General features: G+C 40.7%; 1 protein-coding gene across 3 annotated transcripts in view; it reads right to left on the reverse strand.

Moving 5' to 3' along the window:
- RNF144B (ring finger protein 144B) overlaps nt 1-27,275 on the reverse strand; it is a 158,292-nt gene that overhangs the window by 35,651 nt on the left and 95,366 nt on the right. For all 3 annotated transcript variants that reach the window (XM_055405836.2, XM_088831344.1, XM_055405835.2), the window contains exon 3: nt 5,936-6,040. In XM_055405836.2, coding sequence (XP_055261811.1) covers nt 5,936-6,040 — 105 coding nt within the window. The remainder of the gene's footprint in view (nt 1-5,935; nt 6,041-27,275) is intronic.

A 27,275-nucleotide genomic window follows, 5' to 3' on the forward strand; every position in this document is an offset into this window, starting at 1 on the left:
GCCTGGAGAATTCCAGGGACAGAGGAGCCTAGTGAGCTACAATCCATGGGGTCGCAAAGAGTTGGACACGACTGAGCAACTAACACACACATACACATGACTTGCAAAAAAATACAAGAGAAATAGTACTGGTCTTGTGATAAGTGCCTTATCGCACTAACACAGAAACTAAGAATGCTTCCTATCACAGCCCAGAAAATAAGAACCGGTACATTTGCCCATTCATCTGACTGTAGTAAACTAAGCTCATTGTTGTTTAGTCACTAAGTCATGTTCAGCTCCTTTGTGACCCCATCAACTGGAGCCCACCAGGCTCCTCTGTCCATGGGATTCTCCAGGCAAGAATACTGGAGTGGGTGGCCATTTCTTTCTCCAGGGGATCTTCTGACCCAGGGATCAAATCTGCATCTCCTATACTGGCAGGCGGGTTCTTTACACTGAGCCACCAGGGAAACCAAGCTCAAACCAGCTATCAAATCACAGCTGAGAAACAAGAGGGCATCACTGTCTTAGAGCCAGAAAGCAGGGCTCATGGGAAACTGCAAGGTGGGGGAGACCTGGAATTCCAGGACCAGGAATCTCTCAGAAGAGGGCTGCCTTTGGTCTTCTTTTTCAACCTGTTCTACAGACGCCTCGGGCTTCCCCGGTGGCTCAGTGGTAAAGAATTCATCTGCCAGTGCAGGAGACACAGGTTCGATGCCTGGGTCAGGAAGACCCCCTGGAGAAAGAAATGGCAACCCACCCCAGTATCCTTGCCTGGGAAATTCCATGGACAGAGGAGCCTGGTGGGCCACAGCCCATGGTGTTGCAAGGAGTCGGACACAACTTAGAGACTAAACAACAACAAGGCCTCAGTACATCTTCCCACGTCATGCCCTGCCTCCTGCCCTCAGCCCATTGATGGGTAAAAGGGATGTTCCCATGTTCACAACCACCCATGTGACACATTCCCTCCAACACTGCTGAGTCTTCTTATATTTGCCTTCAGTTAAAGAAGCAGTTTAGAAACATTAGTCTCCACTCACAAGGAGTTTTAACACAAAGCTTTAAATATGTTCTAAAACAAAAGTCAGCTTGGAATTTCAAAAGTGTCTGTTGACTCCAGCATGGCAGATTCCTTTCTCCTGTGCTGCCCCAAAGTTTTACTCTTTTTCAGCCAACACATATTAGAGCCAAAGGCTGTTATAGACACATTCAGTCCCTTCCCATTCAGACCCTAAAACCATAGGAGCAGCAATATGGCCACTTGCCCCAGCATCATACTCTTGATAACAGGAGGAAAAAAAGAGTTAAATAAAAAGATGGTGGGACTTCCCTGGTGGTCCAGCGGCTAAGACTCTGTTATCTCAATGAAGGGGGAGCTGGGTTTGATCCTCGGTCAGGGAAAGAGAGCCCACAAGCTACAGTTAAAAGATTCTATATGCCACACCAAGATCTGGCAGAGTCTAACTAATTAATTAATTACTTTAAAAAGAGGGCAAGTGGAGACAGTGCTAAAGGGTGATTGGGGGTAACTACAGGATCTCTTATAATTCCAGCAGCCTAGCTCAGCTGGTAAAGAATCCAACTGCAATGCAGGAGAACCGGTTCGATTCCTGGGTCGGGAAGATCTGCTGGAGAAGGGATAGGCTACCCACTTACTTCAGTATTCTTGGGCTTCCCTGGTGGCTCAGCCGGTAAAGAATCCGCCTGCAATGTGGGAGAGCTGGGTTCAATCCCTGGGTTGGGAAGATCCCCTGGAGAAGGGAACAGCTACCACTCCTGGGTAGCTGTTCTGGCCTGGAGAATTCCATGAACTGTATAGTCCATGGGGTCACGATGAGTCGGACACGACTCAGCGACTTTCATTTCACTTACCAAAACCACCCTAAACAAACATGTGATATGAGTAAAAACTAAGGGGCTTCCCTGGTGGCTCAGATGGTAAAGAATCCACCTATAAAGTAAGGGACCCGAGTTCGAGCCCTGGGTCAAGAAGATACTGTGGAAAAGGGAATGGCAACCCACTACACTATTCTTGCCTGGAGAATTCCATGGACAGAGAAGCCTGGCGGACTATAGTCCATGGGGTCACAAAGAGTCAGACATGACTGAGCGACCAACACTTTCACTTTCATGAGTAAAAACTGTGCTTGTTTTGTAAATGCAGCTTTAAATTCCTTGGCACCCCCCACCCTCCCATCCCAGTCTTTCCACAGCGTCCCTCCTTAAATCCCTTTCTATGGCGATTCTGGAGCCCCTGTTCTTGAGAAGAACAGCTGCATCCATTCACCCTCTGGTGCACGCTGTAGCACCAGCAGTAACAGCGGGTTGTTTCAGTGCCCTCGGACTTGGAAGGAGGATGGGTGGGTGAGAAGCTTTTCCCAGCCGTCCGCCACCAGCTGGCCACAGGAGAAAGTCCCACTTCTCAGGTCCTATAATGGTAGGCATTTACGTGCTTGCTGCTCAAATCTGACATGGTCCAGACACATGGTTCATGCTTTCCCTGTAAGTGATGGTTATGTTACTTCCCTAACACAGTAAGGAAACTGCTTCAGTGAGTCACTGCCTTTTTAACAGGGCTACTAACTTCAAGCAAAGGCTCTGCCTAAAGTAAAGCTATCAGAACCAACCATCTGTGTCCTGCCTTTCATAATTCCATGTTGGACAAGATTCCTGGATCAAACACTGCTGAGCAACAGCTGGAAGGACCAGATGACGCAAGAGAGGAAAGTTTTCCTTTTCCCTTGCTCCCAGTGGGTGCACCTCTAGGACACAAGTTCTCCAGTCACTACCTCCCACCAGCTTCCATGACATTGAAGGGGAGCTGCCTTTTCCACTGTTCCTTACATAAGCAAACAGGTTTTGGATTGGGCATTGAATCCTTTGCCGATGAAGCTACTCCCGATAAATTGAAGTGAAGGGAAAGAGCCACAGCTGAGCCAATTTTGAAGCATTAAAACTTTCAGGAGACAAGAATATGAAGGAGAGTCAACTCTGTCAGCTACAGAGGAAAGCTTTCAGAGGAAAGAACTTAAATTTCTGGTGTCCTTTAAGGAGGAAAAAATTTATACTTCCATGCATTTTATAAGAAAACGAACAGTGAAGGATCATGTATTATAATACAAACAGAAGCATCACAAATGGAACCTCAGCCTTAACCAGAATTATTCTTAACAAGCAAAGTATATTTATCTGTTATCTATAAAAATAATTTTTTTTTTTTAATGATAGGAAAAGTAGTCACGGAGACAGAATCCAGAGAAGAACAATCTGGATGTCCCACTGTTATAGACTCAATAATATCTAGATTAAGAACTATGTATTATAATAACAACTGTATATGAGAAAAGTGTGAAGTCAAGCAAGTCAGAAAAAGAGACGGTGTAGCCCAAATTCATGTGTGTGAGGTATTTGCTTTGAAAAGAGTCACCCCATATAAACTGATGAAGCCACCAATAGCTCCGTTATAATCTAATCATTTCTCAATTCAAAAATGAGAGACAATCACCACCACCGCATTTGTTTTTTATTCTGGGGGAAAAAAATAGTGGCAAGTTGGTTAAGAACAGTTGATTACTGCAATTCACGCCCATCTTCAGGCAAGCTCTTAACGAGACCTATGAGTACAGAAATGGTCCTTCAAGGCCCCAGAGTGTCTCTTCCTCATCTAATGGGAAACAGACTTTGGAGAATATAAGAAATACCATAGTTTAGTTTGGAGTATGTTTTTGTTCTGTTTTTCAGATATCCGTTTGTCATTTTTAAGAGCCATTGTGGGTTTATTTGCTTTTAATGCAGCCTAAAAGTAAAACTGTTTTTAAAGTAAAGCTGGGTAAATGGAATCAGCACTAGGGAAGCACGAATGGGAATGTGAACAGCAGGAAAAGTCAAGATTAAGAAGGAGAAAAGAGCTATGGGGGAAGATGACCAGAGAAGGTCTGTACTAAGGAGATCAGAAAAGGGAGGCTCTGCTCTAGACCTAAACCACGGCCTGTCACTTGTTTATACACATCAGCCCTAACATTTGATATCCAAAGGCTCAATGGCTAATGGTTACCATTCATTTAAAGTCTAGAGAAAAATAAAGAAAGTCTAGAACACCACTATGTAATGAGCTTTCTGCAAAGAGGGAAATGTTCTATTCTGTGCTGTCCAACCTGGTAGCCACTAGCCACATGTGGCAACTGAGTACTTAAAATGCGATCAGTGAAATCAGAGGAATGAATTTCTAATTTTAATTGTAATTAGTTGCAAATAGCCACATGTAGGCTTATCTAGAAAAGAGACCGTAATGAATTTCAAAGGCTTGTTTAGAAAGGTCACTTCATTTATGTTTTAATAGCTTTCGCACACAAGAATTAAATAAGATTCCATGGCAGACACAACTCCTGCTGCCTGCTCCATCTCACGCTTTTTGCTCTTATAATTAATTATCTGGCTCATTATCAGTTGAATGTCTCTCTTCGAAGTCAGAAACTCCAGGAGAACAGTACTGGGACTATCTTATTCACCTCTCTGTCTTGACTAGGAAAGAGGCTGGCACTTTGTACACTCAATAAACATCTGTTGACTGATGAGACCTCACAGAAGCAAGTCAAAAAGGAAGCATGTTCCCTGGAAGGGTCATGTCTAGAAAGACGCACCTGCAAACCTGGGTCTCATTTTTAAAAACCATTTCCAAGTTGCACAGATCAATAGTATTCATAGTAGATAACCAAATCTTTCCCCCTTTTAATGTTCTTCTACCCATTTTTCATACAAAAGTTAATATTTCTCACCACAGGATTCACCCAATCAACACTACCTCTTTGTTTTAAAAATTCCATTTATTTCATGACTTTCCTAAAATGAACAACTTCTAAAACAATATGCATTCCTTTTATTCTTCCCCTCAAATCACTTCGCACTCACTTGTATCACTTACTTGGTATTTCATAAGCTAAACACAGGGCACCCAGATGCAGAATGGTTAAAAATGGTCTATACCATCTTTCTGATTGCTTTACTTACAACAGATATATATATGTAAAAGCACATCTGTCTATATATAAAGCACGTGTGTACAGACATGGATACACACACCTTCATACAGACACAGGCACACAGACGCGTACATACATACCCACACATATATCTACACACATATATGCACTCTATTGGACTTTCAATTATCAAGACCTTTACTCTGAACTCTATTTATCCACTGAGTTCTACTTTTAAAGCCATGCAATCTGTCAGAAAGAATTGGATTGGAATTCTAACTCTTTTGCCTTTTAGATATGCACTCTTGAGCAAGTTATTTAGACACTCTGAGCTTCAGTTTTATAAATCTATTGAAAGTATTAGATAGTATACTGGCTAAGAAAGCAACTACATGAAGGCATAAAAGATTTGAAATGAGCAGAACCTGAAAGTTAAAAGCTGATTTAAGGGCAAGCTATTAAATGGGGATTGAAAAAACAAAGAGACGTCACAGTGAGAACTCACTCAAAAAAAAAACACATTTCTACACCTGATAAACACTGAGAGAAAGGCCTTTCTCTGCTCTTTGGAAATGGTTCAACGCAGGCTACCTCTGCAGATTCATAATAATTTATGTTATCTATAACTACGGCTAATCAGTCATCTGTTTATCTTTGAAGTATTAAAAATCCCCAGGCCACTGACTATTCAACCTCCAAAGCTCACCTTTGGTAAATTAGATTTCTAGCACCTTGGCCTATTCTAGAACTTCTTCAACACTCAGGGGGCATTTATAAATAGAACCAAAGTAAATAACAGCTTTAACAGCCTCTATAAAGAATCCAAGGTATGTAGCAATAAAGTACTCCTTTAAAAAGTTAACCCCTGTATTTTGTTTCTAAACTCCCTGGTAGAGATGTACATAAAGAGCCAAGATCCCAGGAAATCATGTCAACAGGAAAAAGGGGAAGATCAGAGCAGCCATCCATACCTCAGCTTCCTGCAAGGTCCCATGGTTTAGGCACACCATATCCGGGCAAGTGATGGGAGACCCACATCCTTCGCGGATTGCCAGCTGCATGTACTGTTTCAGACACTAGAAGTTAAGAAGAAAAAAGACAATTACCCACCACATTACAGAAGCCCCAAGGTTATATAACTCCTGCCACCTCTTCTTCCTTAATTGGCAGTCCTGGGGCTCCTGCACTCAGGAAACCAAAGTTATCATGAGTGTGAATACTAAGTGCCATCACTCTGGAAAGAATGCAGAGACAGGTAATTAATTATGTATGACTTCATCCTAAGAATATTGAGTTTATCCAAGGTAACAAGTCAAATTCCTGTAAGCTCACACATTTTATTCACCATAGATTGGGAAAAGGAGAAACACTCTCTTGCACTAATGGCAAAAGCCTTCTCTGTACTTCAAAAGAAAAAATCTCATGTGACTTCCTACTGCCATTTTCACCCAGCGGTCCTCTCTCTCAAAATTTGCCCAGAAGTAGAATTCATGTCAAGCTCATCAAACAGAATCAAAATAAGATTAAGGCACTGGCTTATCTACAAATACTCTCAAAAGCAAATACACCTGGAAAAGGAAATGTCAAAGACAGTTTGAGACTCTCAAATCGAGACCCTCAAATGAGACCCTCCAAGAACTGTAGGCCTTGGCAGATGCTAAAATGGAGGGGGTTTGAGTAGAATCTGAGAAAAAAATAATTATATAGGAAATAAGAAACCCAGAGAGAAGTAATACAACACGAAGGACAAATTGGTGTCACCAGTAAAGGCTTAACTAGTAAATAAATCCTAATGACATAATTGTGAAGTCTTTTCCTTTCACTGACCATCTTTATGCTTTTCCCCATCTGAAACTATCACAACTTTATTATTTCAGAAAAATAATTATGTATTAGTATTTATCTGATTGAAATTACTGCTAGAATGTACTAATGAATTAATGACTAAGATAAACCATTTAAACCAAATTTTTTACTCTCTAAATATTTGAAAAGTCCCTTCTTCAAGGAGTCAATCACTTTTATCACAGAGAAAACTAGAAAATAGCCTCATTATCCAAAATAGAAAAACTCATCAGTAGATTATGCTAAATTCAAGCAACTGAATGCTGAGGGATCGAGAAAAGTACTTTCAAATGATGTTTAAAGACAATGGGGAAATGCATATGATTTAGTATGAACTGGGGAATAAAAGATGATTTAGTATGAATTGGAAAACAGACACTATCTGACAGCAGAGTCCTCTTAAGTCACTCTTCCCCTACAATCGACCACATATAGATATAAAATTTTAATTTTCATTTTTTTGCTCAAAAGAGAAACGTGAACATTCACTTGGTCTTGTGCCAAATATGGGCTCCAGTATGAGGAAGAATAAGTCACGAAAGCCGAAGAAAGAAAACGTGAGGAAGAATTTCAATGTACAGGCAAAACTCAAGAGGGAGTACACAAGTGGCTCAAGAAAAATAATGTCAGAGAATGAGATGGCTGGATGGCATCACCGACTCGATGGACATGAGTTTGAGTGAACTCCGGGAGTTGGTGATGGACAGGGAGGCCTGGCGTGCTGTGGTTCATGGGGTCGCAAAGAGTCAGACACAACTGAGCGACTGAACTGAACTGAACTGAGGGGACACATGAGTAAACGATGCAAAGCCTTGTCCACCCAGCTCCGCTTCTGAGGACCTCTCGACCTTCCATCTGCCACTAGATCCCAGCTGCCACTTGAAACTGAACTAGAAAGTGAAAATGTATGGTCTCTAGGCTTAAGGGGAAGACATCTGAGAAAAACAAAATGAACGGTACAATGAGCATCAAATCCTAATACCTGGGCTCTAAACTCAGTGCCGCTCTATCAGCCGACAATGGGAACGTTACCTAAACCATGACCCAGACTGGCCTCCCTTCATTTTTAAAAAAATTTTAATTGGAAGATAACTGCTTTACAATAACGTTTCTGCCATACATCAGCATGAATCAGCCATAGGTATGTACACGTGCCCTCCACTGTGAACCTCCCTCCCACCTCCAACCTCACCTCACCCCTCGAGGTTGTCACAGAGCACCCCTTCGAGCCCTCTGCGACATACAGCAACTTCCCACTGCTATTTCACATGTTACATATTTTACATATGGTAATATATATGTTTTCATGCTACTCTCTCAATTTCTGACACTCCCTTCATTTTTAAAATGGGGATAATAATACCTATTATGGCTGCTTCCCAGGGTTTAAAACACTCATACACACAAACCCAGAATTTTGTACGTGGAAGCCCTTTGGAAATGTGCAAACTGCAGAATACTTAGTCATATTTTTACTGCATTTCACATGGTCTCGGTCTCGGCTGTAAAGAATCCACCTGCAATGAAGGAGACCCTGGTTCGATTCCTGGGTTGGGAAGATCCACTGGAGACGAGATACGCTCCCCACTCCAGTACACTTGGGCTTCCCTGGTGGCTCAGCTGGTAAAGAATCCTCTTGCAATGTGGGAGACCTGGGTTCGATCCCTGGGTTGGGAAGATTCCCTGGTGAAGGGAACGGCTACCCACTCCAGTATTCTGGCCTGGAGAATTCCATGGACTATATATCCATGGAGTCACGAAAAGCCGGACACGACGGAGCAACTGTCACTCAGTCACCTAGTCTTAGACTTCCAGTAACTTTGTGGAGAAATGTTAATCTTTTAGTCTTGTGAGATTATTCTTTCTCTGCTCCCTTCAGGAAACCAGTTAAACCACTTGTGGTAGAGAAGTTCCATAAACAGAGCTGACATTTACAACAGAACACACACCTCTATTCAATTTCTCTCTGTAGAACTATTTGCATCTATAGACAACACTGAAATAGCAACTAAATAGACTATGGGTATCTTTAAAAGCAAAAATATTCATTTCAACTTTTATTGTAAATTTGTAAAGCTGAAATCTAAGCTATCCCAAGAGTTTATAATGGATGCTCTATTTGCTAAGGTAATGCTCTTAGGAAGGCTGAAACCACAATATACAAACCAATGAATTTTGAAGCTTCCCACGAAGTCTCTCCTGACCATGATATTCTCTGACCCATGCTTCGAGGAGAGAAGTTAGAACTGTGTACACTGACTACAGGCTGTAAGTACATGATTCCTTTAAAAAAAATTATGAGAAATACTGGTTCAAGAGAGAAATTTGTAAGTGCAAGTTGCAAAGTAATGCTACTGCACAGGCACCTGACACTCCATTACTAAGGGCGTTTCGACTGAAGGCAAAGAGGGAAACAACCAGCTCCACTGAATTTTCAAGTACCTTAGGTTCATTATATGTCTGACATCAGTTTTCACTAAAATTTAATCTCAAACCCTCCCTCTCTTCTTTACTACCTCTGGCTAAAGCACAAAAGAACCAAAAGCAATCACATGAACCCCTGTGCATGTTACACAAACCAAACATATGTAAAATGGTTAATAATTCTGGGAGAAATGGCATCGAGCTTGTAAATAAAAACAGAGAAACACGGAAAAAAAGAAAATACTATTATTTAGTCACATTTTAAAAAATCACATGCCATTAAACAATGGCATTAAACAGAAGCCTAAATAGGCAATTTTCATAAGAGCTAATATATTCTAAGGGAAAATGTTTCAAAACTTGAACTTTTCAAAAACCTTGATGAAACGATTTCTCCTTTTAAAGCATCAACATTTCACTTAGTTTGATAGAACACAGGAGCATCTTCAGGCCATTAAGATCATACATAACGATAAGGATTGTTCCTCAAAATCATTCCATAGCACTCAAGGACTCAAATGAGATTTAATCAAGGATTTAACCATCAAACATCTGTTGAGCCAGATGATCTGTCTGTTTGAATCCTGAAAGTCTACAAATTATGTAGAGTCTTTTCATAAAGGGGTTTCTTCTAGGTCCCTTTCAAGGATGCTATTTTCCAGTTTATCAAAGGGCATTCTTCATGAGGTATTCTCATCAGGTAGACACAACAGAAGAGCTACAACATTCAGACAAAGCTATGTATCCACCACCAGAATTACAGTATGCATGTGTGTCTGTGTGTCTTATACATACACTGTACAGTTGTTCTCTGTCACTAGGTTATATCTTTCTGAAAGAATTTTCTTCTAAGAAAAAAAGCACTACCATGAATTTGGTTGATGGAACTGAATTCAAATTTTTAAGGCTGAAGTACCAGCTCCAACGTCTCCTCTGCATTTTGGGCAAGTGATTAACCTCTCTCACTGCAGCACTCACAATTATAAAATGGGCCAGGACCACCTGCCTAACCTACTCTCAGGGAAATGGAGAGTCCTCCATGAGAAAAAAATACATGAAGACTGAGACAGGCAGCAAATGTAAAGAAGAGAATGGAACAGGTGTCTCCGAATTCTAGGCCGGCGCGCGGAAACCAAAGTCCCAGAAGGGATGCAACCCCCAGACTTCCCTGGTGGCCCAGCGGTTAAGAATCGGCCTGCCAATGCTGGGGACACGGGTTCGATCCCCGGTCTGGGCAGATCTCATGTGCTGCAGGGCAACTAAGCCTGTGGGCCACAACTACCTAGCCTGTGTTCTAGAGCCCATGCTGTATAAAAAGAAGCCACCACAGTGAGAAGCCCGAGCACTGCAACTGGAGAGCAGCCCCTGCTAGCTGCAACTAGTGAAAGCCCCCATGGATCAACGAAGGCCCAGCACAGTCAAAAGTGAATACATTGATTTTTTTTAAAAGAGAGATGTGACTCTAAGAGGATGGGGAGGGGAGGTAAGAGGATAATAGGTTTGGTTGCGAGAAAAGAGGTAAGACATGCCATTAATTGAAAGTTTAAATTGACCCACCAGGACCCTGGACACCTCGAGATGCAGGGGCTGGGGTTCTGAAGGCATAGGAGAGCTGGCAGCCCACAGGGCTTGAAGCTGAGCTGATGACCTACTGACCTAGGGTTTCCCATCCCTTGCTCAGCGATGGCTGGGAAAGGAGGTGATAAGGGGAAAGTCTTTAAGGCCAAAATCTAGACTGGCCTTGAGTAAGTATCTGTTTTGCTTTTTATCATTGCTGTTACAAGGCTGTACACTAAAATGGATATTTAATAAAATGGAGACTAACACTTCTCAGCCTCAGGATACAATTACATCACAATGTCTCAAATGTTCTAAATAACAGCTCTTACTAAAGCCAGGATTCTGTTTACTTCGGTTCAGACTATGATGTCTGCACAGGATCCAATAAAGCCTTCTTTGTTAGATGCTGTTGACTTAAATTTTAGTAAACTCAAGATGGTATCTCTCCCAATTCAAAAGTCTTTTAACACACCCAGGACATCCTGGCTTGGACACATATAATAGTCTAAAAACATTCAAATAAATCAACAATCCATAGCTGAGCAGTAAGTCGTTTCCTGGTATAGCGTGATCCTAAAATTTTTTCCTTACAAAAACCCTTTCAGAAACATTTGCTTTTCACAGATATTATACTCCTAGTGACAGGGATCCCCTTCATACCTCTTTGCCAACCACGACATCAGAGGACTGATAAGAAAACCCAGTATCAGGTGACTATAAAGAAGCCCCAAATCAAACAATAAGCCATAAAATAATGTCAAAAAGAGACCTTAGTTTTACATTTCTCATCCTTAAGCTTCTCTGATATGAGAGTCTTGTCTTGGACCCCAACCTGATGCAACGCCCAGCTTGACTGCTCTCACAGACCTTGGTGCCTAGCTAACACAGTACGTTTCAAACCGGGTGCAAAGGTGCATTCCTGGGCGCTTAGTTCTCCATGGCAAGAGTTTTTTCCCCCGTTTTATGTTTATTTAATGATATGAATAAAAGAGAACACCCATTTCTACTCAGTCTCAATGCTCACACTTGTGTTTGGGCTGCAGTTCTGTGTTTCCAAGTAGGCATACTTTCACTGTCAGAGGCAGATAAAATAAAACTACGGAGGAGGTGTCTGGGCCAAGTGTCAGTTCAGTTCAGTCGCTCAGTCGTGTCCGACTCTCCGCGACCCCATGAATCACAGCACGCCAGGCCTCCATATCCATCACCAATTCCCGGAGTTCACTCAAACTCATGTCCACAGAGTCGGTGATGCCATCCAGCCATCTCATTCTCCGTCGTCCCCTTCTCCTCCCGCCCCCAACCTTTCCCAGCATCAGAGTCTTTTCCAGTGAGTCAACTCGTCGCATGAGGTGGCCAAAGTATTGCAGTTTCAGCTTTAGCATCAGTCCTTCCAATGAACACCCAGGATCGATTTGTAAGCTGTACAAATCAAGATTCCAGCACAGAAAGGTGGCAAGATCACTGAATTGCTGCTTGTTAACTGGAACACACCAAACTCAGAGCCTAAATGTTAAAAGTGATTTAGTGGAAACTAAACAGCGGAGAGTCGGACACGACTGAGCGACTGAACTGAACTGAACTGAACTGAAACACCTCATGCGACGAGTTGACTCACTGGAAAAGACTCTGATGCTGGGAAAGGTTGGGGGCGGGAGGAGAAGGGGACGACGGAGAATGAGATGGCTGGATGGCATCACCGACTCTGTGGACGTGGGTTTGAGTGTACTCCGGGAGTTGGTGATGGACAGGGAGGCCTGGCGTGCTGTGATTCATGGGGTCGCGGAGAGTCGGACACGACTGAGCGACTGAACTGAACTGAACTGAAACACCATCCTTCACATTAATGTTAAGTTAATGTTAAATTGCACTGGTCTATAAAGTGAAGATAGTAAAAGATACGAAAACTTGATGTGCTGCAGTCCGTGGGGTCTCAATGAGTCAGATATGACTTAGTGACTGAACAAAAACAACTTTAATTAATATTCAGCTTATGCATTTACTCTGATGTTCTTGTTTAAGAGATACAAGTCTAAATGTGCTTAAACTGATATGTTTGTATCAGTTTAAGGGAGACTAAAATAAAAATTTTTATTTTATTTAGATTTTAAAATATCTCAGTATTGGGGTTCAAATTATTTTCCCCTCCAAAGGAATCAGAATTCAGCAGAAGGTAGAGAACAGTAGGGCTGGTGGTATGGCATTTTCCCTTGAGGACATATCAGAACAACAGGCTTTCCAAAAAGGATTTTATAAACTATACGAGAGCCTCCTCTCCCTCAACTCTCTGAAAGACTTGGATTTTCCTCCCTGCTGGCCAATAATCCCATCAACCCCTTAGGTAAAACCAGATGCTAACTACTGAAGCATGTTGTACATGGAAACCTGTATCACCCTACATTGCAGGAGACTGTGAGCTTGCGTATCTTGCCAGTCTCCCAGGGGTTGCGTCAAGGTCTGGATCATATCTTATGTCTTCATATCTTATGTCTTCATATCCTCTGGAAATACCCATCAAAAGCATCTGGCACATGGTAGACAGTTAGACCTCTGTAGGAGCTGGAAGCAAGACTCTAGCAGCTTTGCAGCAGAAGTCAGCTCCCATCACTGAAATGTAAGCCCTTCCACCTGCAGTCTTTGGGTTTTCTCCTTTGACACATATGAGCCACTTCCACCTTCCAGGACCAACTCCACTATTCTCTAGTTTCCATTCTCTGCTGCCTTTCAGGAAATTTACCCTCTTGATCATCTATTTTCTTTCTTGCATCTTGAATTGTTCCCTATCTGAGTTCTCCTTCAGCAGTTAAACATGTCTAAAAACATCTTAATGAAAAAATAATAAAAATGATGAAACAGTAAAGAAAATAGCTTTCCCTTACTCCTGTTGCTGGCTTTACACTGCCATGTTCATTCCTCTCATTCCTTATATGCATATATACATATATAAATATGTACATGGGCTTCCCTGGTGGTTCAGTGGTGGAAAACCCGCCTGCCAATGCAAGAAATGTGGGCTCGATCCCTGGGTCGGGAAGATCCCCTGGAGAAGGAAATGGCAACCCACTCCAGTATTCTTGCCTGAAGAATTCCATGGACAGAGGAGTCTGGCAGGCTACAGTCCACGGGGTCACAAAGAGTCAGATATGACTGAGCGACTAAAACAATCTCAACAAAAATATGTTCATGTGTGTATTATACATATATTGTTGTTGTTTTTAGTTGCCCAGTCATGTCCAACTCTTTGCAACCCCATGGACTGCAGCAGGCAAGGCCTCCCTGTCCCTCACCATCTTCCGGAGTTTGCCCAAGTTCATGTACTATACATATACATATGTATATATAAGTTTTATATGTGCATATGTTTTATTGAGCTATAAATCACATGCCATATAATTTGCCCATTTAATGGCTTTTAGTCAGTTGGACTTTTACTATAATCACAGAGTTGTACAACTAACATATCTATTTTAGAACATTTCATAATCCCAAAAGAAACCCCAAACCAATTAGTAGTCACTCTCCATTCTGCCCCAAAACTTCCCATCCCAGATTTAAGCAACTACCAATCTACCTTCTCTCTCTGTGGATTTGCCTGTTCTGGATATTTCACATAAGTGGAATCACACACTATGTGATCCTTTGTGACTGGATTCTTTCAATAGTAGATACATGTTTTCATTTCTTTTAAGTATATACTTAGGAGTAGATGTGGTATATGATATTGAATAACTCTGTGCTTGTCTTTTGAAGAACTGCTGGATTATTTTCCAAAGCAGTTGCATCATTTTACATTCCTACCAGCAGTAGGAGGGTCCAATTTTCTTCAAATCCTCACCAGAATTTGTTTTTGTCTTTTTTATCCTAGCTACTCTAACCTGGGTAAAGAGGTATCTCGCTGTGGTTTTGATTTGCATTTCTCTGATGGCAAATGATTTTGAGGACTTCTTCACATGCTTATTGGTAATTTGGACATCTTCTCTGGAGAACTGTCTATTCAGATCCTTTGCCCATTTTTGTATTTTTATTGAGCTTTAAGAGTTCTTTATTCTACATATGCCCCTTATCAGATATGACTTGCAAATGCTTTATTGCATACTGAAGGCTATCTTCTCACTTGTTGGATGGTGTCCACTGAAGTATAAAGGTATTTAATTTTGATAGTCTAATTTTTTTCTTTGGTTCATCCTTTGCCTAAGCCTAAGTCATTAAATTTTTCTATTTTCTATATTTTCTTCTAAGTTTTTTGGTTTTAGCTCTTATATTAGGTCTATAATCCATTTTGAGTTACTGTTCTCAACTGTGAGGAAGCAGTCCATCTTCACTCTTTTGCAAATGGATATCCAGTTGTCTAAGTACCATTTGTTGAAAAACTATTCTGTCCCCTTTGAATTGCCTTGGCACCCTTGATTAAAAGCAACTGACAATACGTGAATTTACTTCTGGACTTTCAGTTCTATCCTATTGATCTATCTGTCTGTCCTTTTGACGGTATCACACAGTTTTGATTACTATAGCACTACAATAAGTTTGAAAGCAGGAAGTGAGTTCTCCCAACTTCTTTTTCAAAACTATTTTGACCATTCTAGGTCCATCAAATTTCCATATGCATTTTAAGATCAGCGCGTCAATTTCTGCCAAGAAGACAGTTGAGATTTCAATAGGAACTGTGTTGACTCTGTAGATCCATTTGGGGAATACTGTCATTTTTAACAATAGTATGTCTTCTAATCCATGAACATGGGGTATCTATTTAGTCTTTTTTAATTTCTTTCAACAACATTTTATAGTTTCAGAGTATAAGCTTTGTACTTCTTTTGTTAAATTTATTTCCAAGGATTAATATGTCCTTTTGATTTTAAATAGAAATGTTGTCTTAATGCCATTATCATATTATTCTTTGCCAGTGTAAAGAAATACAGTGGATTTTTGTATTTTACATTCTGAAACCTTGCTGAACTAGCACCAGTATTTTTAAACTCTCAAAAGATTCCAGTGTACAACCAAGTCAGAATCACTAGGTTCAATACCATCTATGCCCTCAAGTCTAATGAAGGAAAACATATCTATCATTATTGCTTTTACATCATTTGGAAAATTCAGAGGCATGATCTCTATAAGAAGGAAGGACTCCTTTCTAATCAACATCTTCATAAAGAATACAAGGGGTTTCCCAGGTGGTGCCAGTGGTAAAGAACCTGACTGCCAATGCAAGGGACATAAAAGACCCAGGTTCGATCCCTGGATTGTGAAGATCCCCTGAAGAAGAGCATAGCAACCCATTCCAGTACTCCTGCCTGGAGAATCCTATGGACAGAGGAGCCTGGCAGGCTATTCAGACCACAGGGTCACAAAGAGTCGGACAAGACTTAAGCAACTTAGCACACAAGCATGCATCAACTAGTCCCAGAAGAAACAATAAAGGAAGTTTAAAGGGGAAATTGTATATGCAAATTTTAAATACGAAAAACTTATGAAAATTTAAAGTATCTTGAAATATTTTACCCCAAAATAGTGCTGTTCCTTTTCCTGGAAAAGGGTACTAAGATCCACCCTGTATGTCTGAGAACAGTCATTCAATATGGGAGTTTAAATCTGGGCCCCAGTGAAAAGTACCTCCAGTTCCCACCAGGCAAGAGTGATCAAACGCTTCTATCTTTATCTCAAGTGATCATGAAACATCTAAATTAAGAAACTTAGTGACAGTAATAGCTCTGAAGAGAAATCCATTGGAAATGCCGCAGTCCTGTCCAGTCCTCACGATGAAACCAATTAAATCTGCTAAACTGGAAGAACGTTTCCGTCAGAGCAGGGAGCAGGCACCAGGAGTGTAAAGACCTGCTTCCAGCAGGAGTAATTCAATAACTGTTCAGGTGACCTTTCTGGAGTCTTCCCTTTCAGTAAGACGTGTGCTGCCTTATTGAACAGAGGGAGGCCTCAATTCTGATACTAGTTCCAAGGAGATCTATTTGTGCCAGGTGCTAACCCTATGACACAGTACACTCAGAAAAGCAACCAACAGTTACAGGAGGAAAAACAAAAAGCAAGAAAGTTTGCGGAGTTTGCATCCTTCCATTTCCTCCAAAGAACCACTAGACCTCAGAACTGCCAGCCCTCAGCCAGCCCCACGGCCCCAGCCAACAGGGCCAGGACAGGCAGTGAGAATATAAGCACATCCCAGACGAAACACCGGTGGATTCCACTGAACTCATTTATCACTTTCTTCCTACTCGGCCTGTGCCCCTGTAGAGTCCCAGTTTGAACTCTCAAGCAGCTCTGACTCTCTCAGAATGCACACGAGGTCTCAGGAACACAGAAAGGAAAAAAATCCCCAATTACTGAAGGGTCAAGAAGCTCCTTTAGCCATGATGTAAGGCTGTGCAAATGATCTGCATACAATACAACCATTCAACCAACCTAAGTAAACAACTGGAGAACCCAGTGCTCACATTCTACTAAAGAATTCAGTGTATTAAAACTACACCATACAAAGCGTAAAAGGATCAATGGACAGACAGATGTGTGACAAAGCAAGGAGAGTAAAAAGCTAATGTTAAAATCTGAGACGTGGTGGAAATATTGATACTCACTGTTAAAATTCTTTCATCTTTGTTGTATGTTTGAAAAATTTCATAACAAACGTACAATTTTTTAAACTAAAAAGAAAAGTGCCATTCACTAAATCTCTGATTTTTAATGTTACTTAAAGCAGGAATTATGTGTGTTATATTTTATATAAGACTCCAATATCTGTTCAGTTCAGTTCAGTCGCTCAGACATGTCCGACTCTTTGCGACCCCATGAATCACAGCACGCCAGGCCTCCCTGTCCATCACCAACTCCCGGAGTTCACTCATGTCCATCGAGTCGGTGATGCCATCCAGCCATCTCATTCTCTGTCGTCCCCGTCTCCTCCCGCCCCCAATCCTTCCCAGCATCACAGTCTTTTCCAGTCAGTCAACTCGCCACATGAGGTGGCCAAAGTATTGGAGTTTCAGCTTTAGCATCAGTCCTTCCAATGAACACCCAGGACTGATCTCCTTTAGAATGGACTGGTTGGATCTCCGTGCAGTCCAAGGGACTCTCAAGAGTCTGTATTAGTATTTAAATCAGTGTTTGAATAGTCTATAGCAAAATTAAGTCTTATTAATTCAGATTAATGGGTATGACATCAATGAACAATTATCTAAATTCTGAAATTTTTAAAAAGAATATTTACACTGGATAAATGAGAAAATGAAGCTAATTTATTGTCAACTACTTTTTTTTCTACAGGATATAATCTATAAAGCCAGCGTGCATAATAACTCATATCAATGACTCAGAAGTTGAACAACAGTGATGCTGTTAACTTCCTCAAGAGGATACTCTTTCTCTACATGGAGTGATGGTTAGGAACTAAGTATCCTCACTTTCGAACTATGATGCTGGAGAAGATTCTTGAGAGTTCCTTGGGCAGCAAGGTGATCAAATCAGTCAGTCCTAAAGGAAATCAGTCCTGAATATTCATTGGAAGGGCTGACACTGAAGCTCCAATATTTTGGCCACCTGATACAACGAGCTGACTCATTGGAAAAGACCCGGATTCTGGGAAAGATTGAAGGCAGAAGGAGAAGGGGACGACAGAGGATGAGATGGTTGGATGGCATCACCAACTCAATGCACATGAGTTTGAGCAAGCTCTGAGAGATGGTGAAGGACAGAGAAGCCTGGCGTGCTGCAGTTCACGGGGTCACAAAGAGATGGACACACTGAACGACTGAACAACAGCAACAATCCCCGGTTTAGTAACAGACCTCCTTAGTTGCCTTAGGCAAACTTCCTCCTTGGCTAGAAGGAGCATTTATCAGATTTACGAAACTTGAACTCTGTAAAAGTTGGACGAAGACCCACAGTGGCTAGACTGAAGATAAGCAATCCTGTTTTATTCAAAATTAACTTGAAATGATCTCAGCCAATTATCCATAGCAAAATCAGAATGTCTAGCTACATATAAATTAGACGGTAACAAAATTGCAACTATTCTCACCTCATAATTTTCCCCCAAGACTTTATACTGCAAAAATGTGAATCTTTTTGACATTTCCTAAACAGCAAGTATCTAGAACCAGCAGGGTTTCATGTGCTGCTTTTTTTTTTAATTGCTATAATTTGAACCAGTTTTCCTTTTCTTTCTCTTAGTAAATCCGTAGGCCTACATAGCTAAGACTGCTTTGACTCTCTTGTTAAATTCTAACTATTCTTAAACTGCCTCTTTCCAAATACTCTAAGTTAGCATCATATTCTAGCAAATCAGACTATCAAAGCAAAGATCACAAGTCAAAGCCACATAACCAGTTATTTCAGAAATGTCTGTCAGTGGTTATAAGAGAGCCAGAGGGAGCATATTATTTCATATCATGTGATAGGGAGCAACTCATGTGCTTCACCCAGAGTGCTCTGCAAAATACCCTGGACCGGGGCATCAGAACCTGCTGGAGAAGGAACTGAAACAGCTCGCTGGGCCCCACCCTCAGGGTTTCTGATTCAGTCAGCCTAGGGTGGGGGCTCAAGAATTTATCATTCTAACAGGTTCACAGCTGCTGCCGCTGCTGCTAGTCTGAGGACCAGTGGCCTAGAACTGAAATATTCATCACATGAGAGGCAGGAGAAAGGAGATGATGATGGGAATGAGACTATTTGTCAAGCTCCTATGATAGCTGTAGTGTGCATCTAAAAATTATCTTATTTAATCTTCACAGCAATTCTGAGACGGTATTATTCCCACTTCACACAAAGCAGTTTGGTAACTTACCCTCCCATGTTCCCATGACTGCTAAATATAGGAATTGAGATTTAAACCAAAGCCTGATGGAGACACCATCCTTGCTTGTATCACCCCAATCTCACCATGATTTCCATGTTATTAAAATGAAAGCATGAGAAAGTACTAGAACCTTTAACAAACTGAAAATACTCTTATTGTTTCCTCTGAAGATTATCAATCCCATAAACCATAAAGTTTTTTAAAGACTAGACACCATTCCATATTAAAAACGATCTGTATTTCACATAGTACCCAGGAAAGCAAATACTACAGCTATAAAATTTTTTCCCCATCGCAGGAAAGATCTCTTAGGTTTAGTCCCTCATTCATTAATTACCCTTAGCACCCAGGAATCGGTTGGAAACAACAAGAAGACTAACATCCTCTAGGGAACACTAGTAACTCCACAAGCAAGATGCAGGAGGAAGGTGAAAGAACACCCATTTTTGAACTAAGTAGTCTGGGCTTGAATTCAGTTTCAGCATCTGAATATATACTAAGTGCACTTGAAGCTTCCAAGTGTTTGTAAACCAGAGCTCTTAAACTCTAAGCCCTAAATTTCCTCAAATAACTTGCCTGAGGTTACAGAGTTGAAAGTTTATAGCATCCCTCAATCCCTCCAACCTGGGGCTATGGCCGCCAATGTATTCAGATCATGCACGTCCACTCTGGTCTCTGGAACCCCTTGCATTTTTTTAAGTCATTTGCTACTTACATCTTCTTTAAAATAAACAGCTGTCGGTTTTGCATTATATTGTCCAGTTTTAGAAACTTTTAGGATCATAAAAACCTAATACGGGACTCATCCATCATTCATGCTAACAAATAAAATTTAGAGGGTACATACAATGTACTAGGCAGTGTGTTATATATTTTTACAGATCGCTTCTTGTCTCATCCAAGCTACTCTATGAATCAGTAACGAAGAGTACAGATCTTGGGCAAGCAACTTAATTCTGCACTGGTTTCTTGATCGGCAAACTTCAGGGTAAGAGGAAATGGGGGGAAACAGTTCTCTTGCAATACACATATTACCTGGGCTTTCCAGGTGGCGTAGTGGTAAAGAATCCGCCTGCCAATGCAGGAAACGCACGATATGTAGATGATCCCTGGGTGGGGAGAATCCCCTGGAGGAGGGCATGGCAATCCACTTCAGTATTTTGGAAATTCCAGGACAGAGGAGCCTGGCAAGTCCATGGGGTCACAAAGAGTCAGATACGACTGAGCACACATGCACATTACCTAGTAGTTACCCACATGCTCCTGCTTGTCCTTCCTTGATTTCTTTTTTAAAGGGAACTAGAGGGCCAAATGGAGAAGGCAATGGCAAGCTACTCCAGTACTATTGCCTAGAAAATCCCATGGATGGAGGAGCCTGGTAGGCTGCAGTCCGTGGGGTCGCTAAGGGTCGGACACGACTGAGCGACTTCACTTTCACTTTTCACTTTCACACATTGGAGAAGGAAATGGCAACCCACTCCAGTGTTCTTGCCTGGAGAATCCCAGGGATGGGGGAGCCTGGTGGGCTTCCGTCTATGGGGTCACACAGAGTCGGACACGACTGAAGTGACTTAGCAGCAGCAGTAGCAGCAGAGGGCCAAAAAGATGGAATTAAAAATCCTACATTCATGAGGGTGACAACACACATGCTTTCCAGAAGAGGTGAACCAAAAGGACCTCCTTACTGGGGATGGGAAATGATTCAAAACCATCAAGGCTTTCAGTTAACATAGAGCTATCTATTTCCACAAAACAGGGCACTGACTGTCTAGCCTGATTCCAAGAGGATCGATGCGTATCTGAAATCCACATCCTGACCAATCTTTTATTAACTTAAATGTTCAGAAAATCGTGTTTTAGAGGTCACAACCGTTTCAGCTGTCACTTGTCTGAACTGTTTTGTTCCTTTTCCTACTTAGTAACGTCTTGTCACTGAACCTAGAGTGTGTGTGTGTGTGTGATATCACATCTTTCATCACCTTAGGACCACTACTGTGTTACATTTTCATTCATTCACGTCTCCTATGTGTATACTTTTCCAGACAAGGCCCATTTTTCTAACCTGACAGTACCATGAATACCAACATGTAAAATCAGCTGAAACTGTCCTGGCATTTGACAAGCCATATATTTTTTAGAGATAGATTTATGAAATGAGTTTGTTTGGCTGTAATTAACTTCCTCCTTTAAAAAAGGAAGCCAAGACTAAACAATGAAACGTGTTTTTTTCACATCAGATTAGAGAAAACCAAAATTTCGAAAAAATACCCAGAATATCAAAGAAAGGGTTTTTTCTACACCGTTGGTGGGAATGTAAACAGCATAATACTCTGTAAAGGCAATGTGGCAACACATGATGGTTTAAAATGCACATTCCTTTTGATTCGGCACTTTCACTTCTAGAAATTCATCTTAGCTATATTTTCACATTTATGTAAGTACAAAAAAGTTCATTTATTTTTTTTTTTTTGCCTTCAGTAACTTTTTTTTTTTTTGTCCATTCAGATTTTTATTTATTTATTTTTTTTTATTTTTTTTCTAAAAAAGAATTTTATTAAAAAAGCACAAATGCAAAGAAATGAACAGAGGAGAATGTATGCGTCGAACCTGGACTGGTCACTTATGATAATATACATGCTACAATTCCATTCTCTCCAATCATTCCACCTTCACCCTCTCCCACAGAGTCCTAAAGACTGTTCTAAATGCCTATGTCTCTTTTGCAGTCTCTTATACAGGGTTCAGGTTACCATTTTTCTAAATTCCATATATATGCGTTAATATACGGTATTGATGTTCTTCTTTCTGGCTTACTTCACTCTGTATAATTGGCTCCAATTTCATCCACCTCATTAAAACTGATTCAAATGCATTCTTTTTGATGGCTGAGAAATACTCCATTGTGTATATGTACCAAAGCTTTCTTATCCATTCATCTGCAGATGGACATCTAGGTTGCTTCCATGTCCTGGCTATTATAAACAGTGCTGCAATGAACATTGGAGTACATGTGTCTCTTTCAATTCTGGTTTCCTCGGTGTGTATGCCCAGGAGTGCGATCGCTGGATCATATGGCAGTTCTATTTCCAGTTTTCTGAGGAATCTCCACACTGTTCTCCATAGTGGCTGTACTAGTTTGCATTCCCACCAACAGTGTAAGAGGGTTCCCTTCTCTCCACACCCTCTCCAGCACTTATTGCATGTAGACTTTTGGATAGCAGCCATTCTGACTGGTGTGAAATGGTATCTCATTGTGGTTTTGATTTGCATTTCTCTGATGATGAGGGATGTTGAGCATTTTTTCATGTGTTTGTTAGCCATCTTTATGTCTTCTTTGGAGAAATGTCTGTTTAGTTCTTTGGCCCATTTTTTGATTGGGTCACTTAGTTTTCTGGAATTAAGCTGCAGGAGCTGCTTGTATAATTTGGAGATTAATCCTTTATCAGTTGCTTCATTTGCTATTATTGTCTCCCATTCTGAAGGCTGTCTTCTCACCTTGCTTAGAGTTTCCTTTGCTGTGCAGAAGCTTTTGATTTTAATTAGGTCCCATTTGTTTATTTTTGCTTTTATTTCCAATATTCTGGGAGGTGGGTCTTGGAGGATCCTGCTGTGATTTATGTCGGAGAGTGTTTTGCCTACGTTCTCCTCTAGGAGTTTTATAGTTTCTGGTCTTACATTTAGATCTTTAATCCATTTTGAGTTTATTTTGGTGTATGGTGTTAGGAAGTATTCTAGTTTCATTCTTTTACAAGTGGCTGACCAGTTTTCCCAGCACCACTTGTTAAAGAGACTGTCTTTTCTCCATTTTATATTCTTGCCTCCTTTGTCGAAGATAAGGTGTCCATAGGAGCGTGGGTTTATCTCTGGGCTTTCTATTTTGTTCCATTGATCTATATTTCTGTCTTTATGCCAGTACCATACTGTCTTGATGACTGTGGCTTTGTAATAGAGCCTGAAGTCCGGCAGGTTAATTCCCCCAGTTCCATTCTTCTTCCTCAAGATTGCTTTGGCTATTCGAGGTTTTTGGTATTTCCATACAAATTGTGAGATTATTTGTTCTAGTTCTGTGAAAAATATTGTTGGTAGCTTGATAGGGATTGCATTGAATGTATAAATTACTTTGGGTAGTATACTCATTTTTACAATATTTATTCTTCCAATCCATGAACACGGTATATTTCTCCATCTATTCATGTCCTCTTTGATTACTTTCACTAGTGTTTTATAGTTTTCTATGTACAAGTCTTTTGTTTCCTTAGGTAGATATATTCCTAAGTATTTAATTGTTTTCATTGCAACAGTGAATGGAATAGTTTCCTTAATTTCTCTTTCTATTTTCTCATTATTAGTGTATAGGAATGCAAGGGATTTCTGTGTGTTGATTTTTTATCCTGCAACTTTGCTGTAATCATTGATTAGCTCTAGTAGTTTTCTGGTAGAGTCTTTAGGGTTTTCTGTGTAGAGGATCATGTCATCAGCGAACAGTGAAAGTTTTACTTCTTCTTTTCCAATTTGTATTCCTTTTATGTCTTTTTCTGCTCTGATTGCTGTGGCCAAAACTTCCAGAACTATGTTGAATAGTAGTGGTGAGAGTGGGCACCCTTGTCTTGTTCCTGACTTTAGGGGAAATGCTTTCAGTTTTTCACCATTGAGGATAATGTTTGCTGTGGGTTTGTCATATATAGCTTTTATTATGTTGAGGTATGTCCCTTCAATTCCCACTTTCTGGAGAGTTTTTATCAAAAATGGATGTTGAATTTTGTCAAAGGCTTTCTCTGCATCTATTGAGATAATCATATGATTTTTATTTTTCAGTTTGTTAATGTGGTGTATTACGTTGATTGATTTGCGTATATTGAAGAATCCTTGCATTCCTGGGATAAAGCCCACTTGGTCATGATGTATGATCTTCTTAATGTGTTGTTGGATTCTGATTGCTAGAATTTTGTTAAGGATTTTTGCATCTATGTTCATCAGTGATATTGGCCTATAGTTTTCTTTTTTTGTGGGGTCTTTACCAGGTTTTGGGATTAGGGTGATGGTGGCCTCATAGAATGAGTTTGGAAGTTTCCCTTCCTCAGCTATTTTCTGGAAGAGTTTGAGTAGAATAGGTGTTAGCTCTTAAAAAAGTTCATTTATTAAGAGCAAAAACTGGCCCATCATTAGTAGGGGCCTAGTTAGATAAAATTTTGATATAGCCATACCATAGAACATAATGCAATACTTTAAAATGAAGGGAGATTTTTATATTATTACATTGAAACATGTCCATAAAACACAAGGTTAAATTTATTTCAAAAAAAGCTACAGACACCATTTCTCTATTAAGTGATCTCTATGAATATATATCCATCCATATATTTCTATAAGGGCTTCCCTGTAGCTCAAACAGTAAAGAATCTGCCAGCAATGCAGGAGACCCAGGTTTGATCCCTAGGTGGGGAAGATCCTCTGGAGAAGGGAATGGCAATGCACTCCAGTATTCTTGCTTGGAGAATCCCATAGACAGAGAAGCCTGGAGGGCTACAGTTCATGGGGTCGCAAAGAGTTGGACAAGACTGAGAGATTAACACTTCTGTGTTTCTATATATTAGCACAGAGAAGGAGTCTAGAAGAGGGTACAGGTGAACTCTTCATATCATCATACTTCGGAAGATATTCTGTTTTAAAGCCAGTACATGTTAACATTTAAGATTAGAAATTAGTCTTTAATTTAAAAAGGAGAAAATGAAAATGGAATAGGAGAGAAGACAATAAAAGTTACTGAGATGTCACCATATTTCTAGTAATTAAATTCTCTACCCCCATCAGCATATAGAAAGCTGATCACCACAATCTCTGCATTGGGCTGAGGTCTCAATCTAAGACTGAAAGCCATTTTGAATTGACAAGTAAAGAGGAGAGAGAAGTCAGCCAAACAGCTTTTTCTTCTCACTCTTCTGCTGGGGGCCTTCATTTGCCTGTTGGCTTCCTATTTCTATAGAGACAAATGAGGAACAAAAATCTTCCGCATGTCATCCTACAATTACTGCAAATGTTGAGGAAGTACTTGAAATTAATTGGAATGCCACCTGGAGCTGACACAGTTGGCCCTCCTAGTACTGTTAGAAATGGGCAGTTAGGTGAATGACTGGCTTGGGATGGCTGAGTGGGGCTCAAAACATGAACACACAAATCCCTCCCCCCAAAAACTGTTACACTAATAAACAGCAACTATGGTATTATATACTTCATGAGCTTTAAAATGGGGATATTTAAATGACCGATTTGGGTCATTATAAAGATGAAAAGTGAAAGTACTTAGAATGAGGCCTCGCCCTAAGTTGGATAAATGCTTGCTGCTGCTATTAGGACAATAACAATGATGATTAATGATACTTAATTGTTTTCCTGCATTTCAGCCCTCAGGGAAGTTCAAGTCCAGGTGGGACAAATGACAATATGCCATCTTTTCATAACCTTCTCTGTGAAAAAGAAATTAAATCTTGTTCCATACTCTACCCTGATACCACATGGTTTTCTAAGAGTGAGCAGAAAAGCCTGAAGTACTTGTTCAACCAATGATCAAAGTCAAGAATGTTGTGCAAATGAAGCTTGCTCCAAATGAATTGTGTCAACCAAAGCAGGGAAGGGGGGAACAAATTGATTAATATTCCCATGTTGGGCAGAGCACTGTGGGTGAATTTTTAATGAGTAACCTTGTTCTTGTCCTCTAACAGAAAGATAACCTTCATTCAAATAATACAGGGCCAGTGAGTAGGAAAAAAATTAGATTTCAGCCAATTTCATACTAAAGAACAGAACTCATACTAATAGGCAGAATTTATAAAGAGCCAGTCGTGCACGCTCAATCATGTCCAACTCTTTGCGACCTCATGGACTGTAGCCCAAACCAGGTTCCTCTGTCCATGGGATTTCCCAGGCAAGAATACTGGAGTGGGTTGCCATTTCCTTCTCCAATAATTTATATAGAAACAGGCTTCAACTCAATGCAGAAGAAAAATATAGTTTAGAATTAGAATTTCTAATCACTGAATAGCCAGTGTTATTGTCTCAATCCTGATGTTTTCAAGCAAAATCTAGATGATTATACCAAAGGCAGTAGAACTTCACATGCCATCTGATTTCCAAGTACTGTACTATGTGCTTTATCTAGATTATCTACTGCAATCTTCTCTCTGACCTTAAAGGTTATAGACTTATTATTTTCCCTATAGTATATAAAAGAAAATTAAGATTCAGACTACCCAGAAACATAAATGGCTAGCACCTGCTGGTCCAATCCACTATCATTTCTGGCCTGGATTATCATGAAAGTGTTAGTTGCTCAGTCATGTCCAACTTAGTGACCCTGTGAACTGTAGCCCACCAGGCCCCTCTGTCCATGGGATTCTCCAGGCAAAAATACTGGAGTGGGTTGCCACTTCCTTCTCCAGGGGATCTTCCCGACCCAGGGATCGAGCCCAGGTCTCCTGAGTTGTAGGCATATTCTTTACCTTCTGAACCACCAGGGAAGCCGTCTAACTAGTTCCCATGCTTTCACCCTGCCCCTGTGGGCTTCCCAGGTGGCGCAGTGGTAAAGAATCTGCCTGCCAATGTAGGAGATGCAGGAGACTTGGGTTCCATCCCTGGTTCAGGAAAATCCCCCCAAGAAGGAAACGGCAACCCACTTCATCTTCTAC

Source organism: Moschus berezovskii, chromosome 23 (genome assembly GCF_049115385.1).
Source record: "Moschus berezovskii isolate FMDL1 chromosome 23, NW_MosBer_1.0, whole genome shotgun sequence".
Taxonomy (NCBI): domain Eukaryota; kingdom Metazoa; phylum Chordata; class Mammalia; order Artiodactyla; family Moschidae; genus Moschus; species Moschus berezovskii.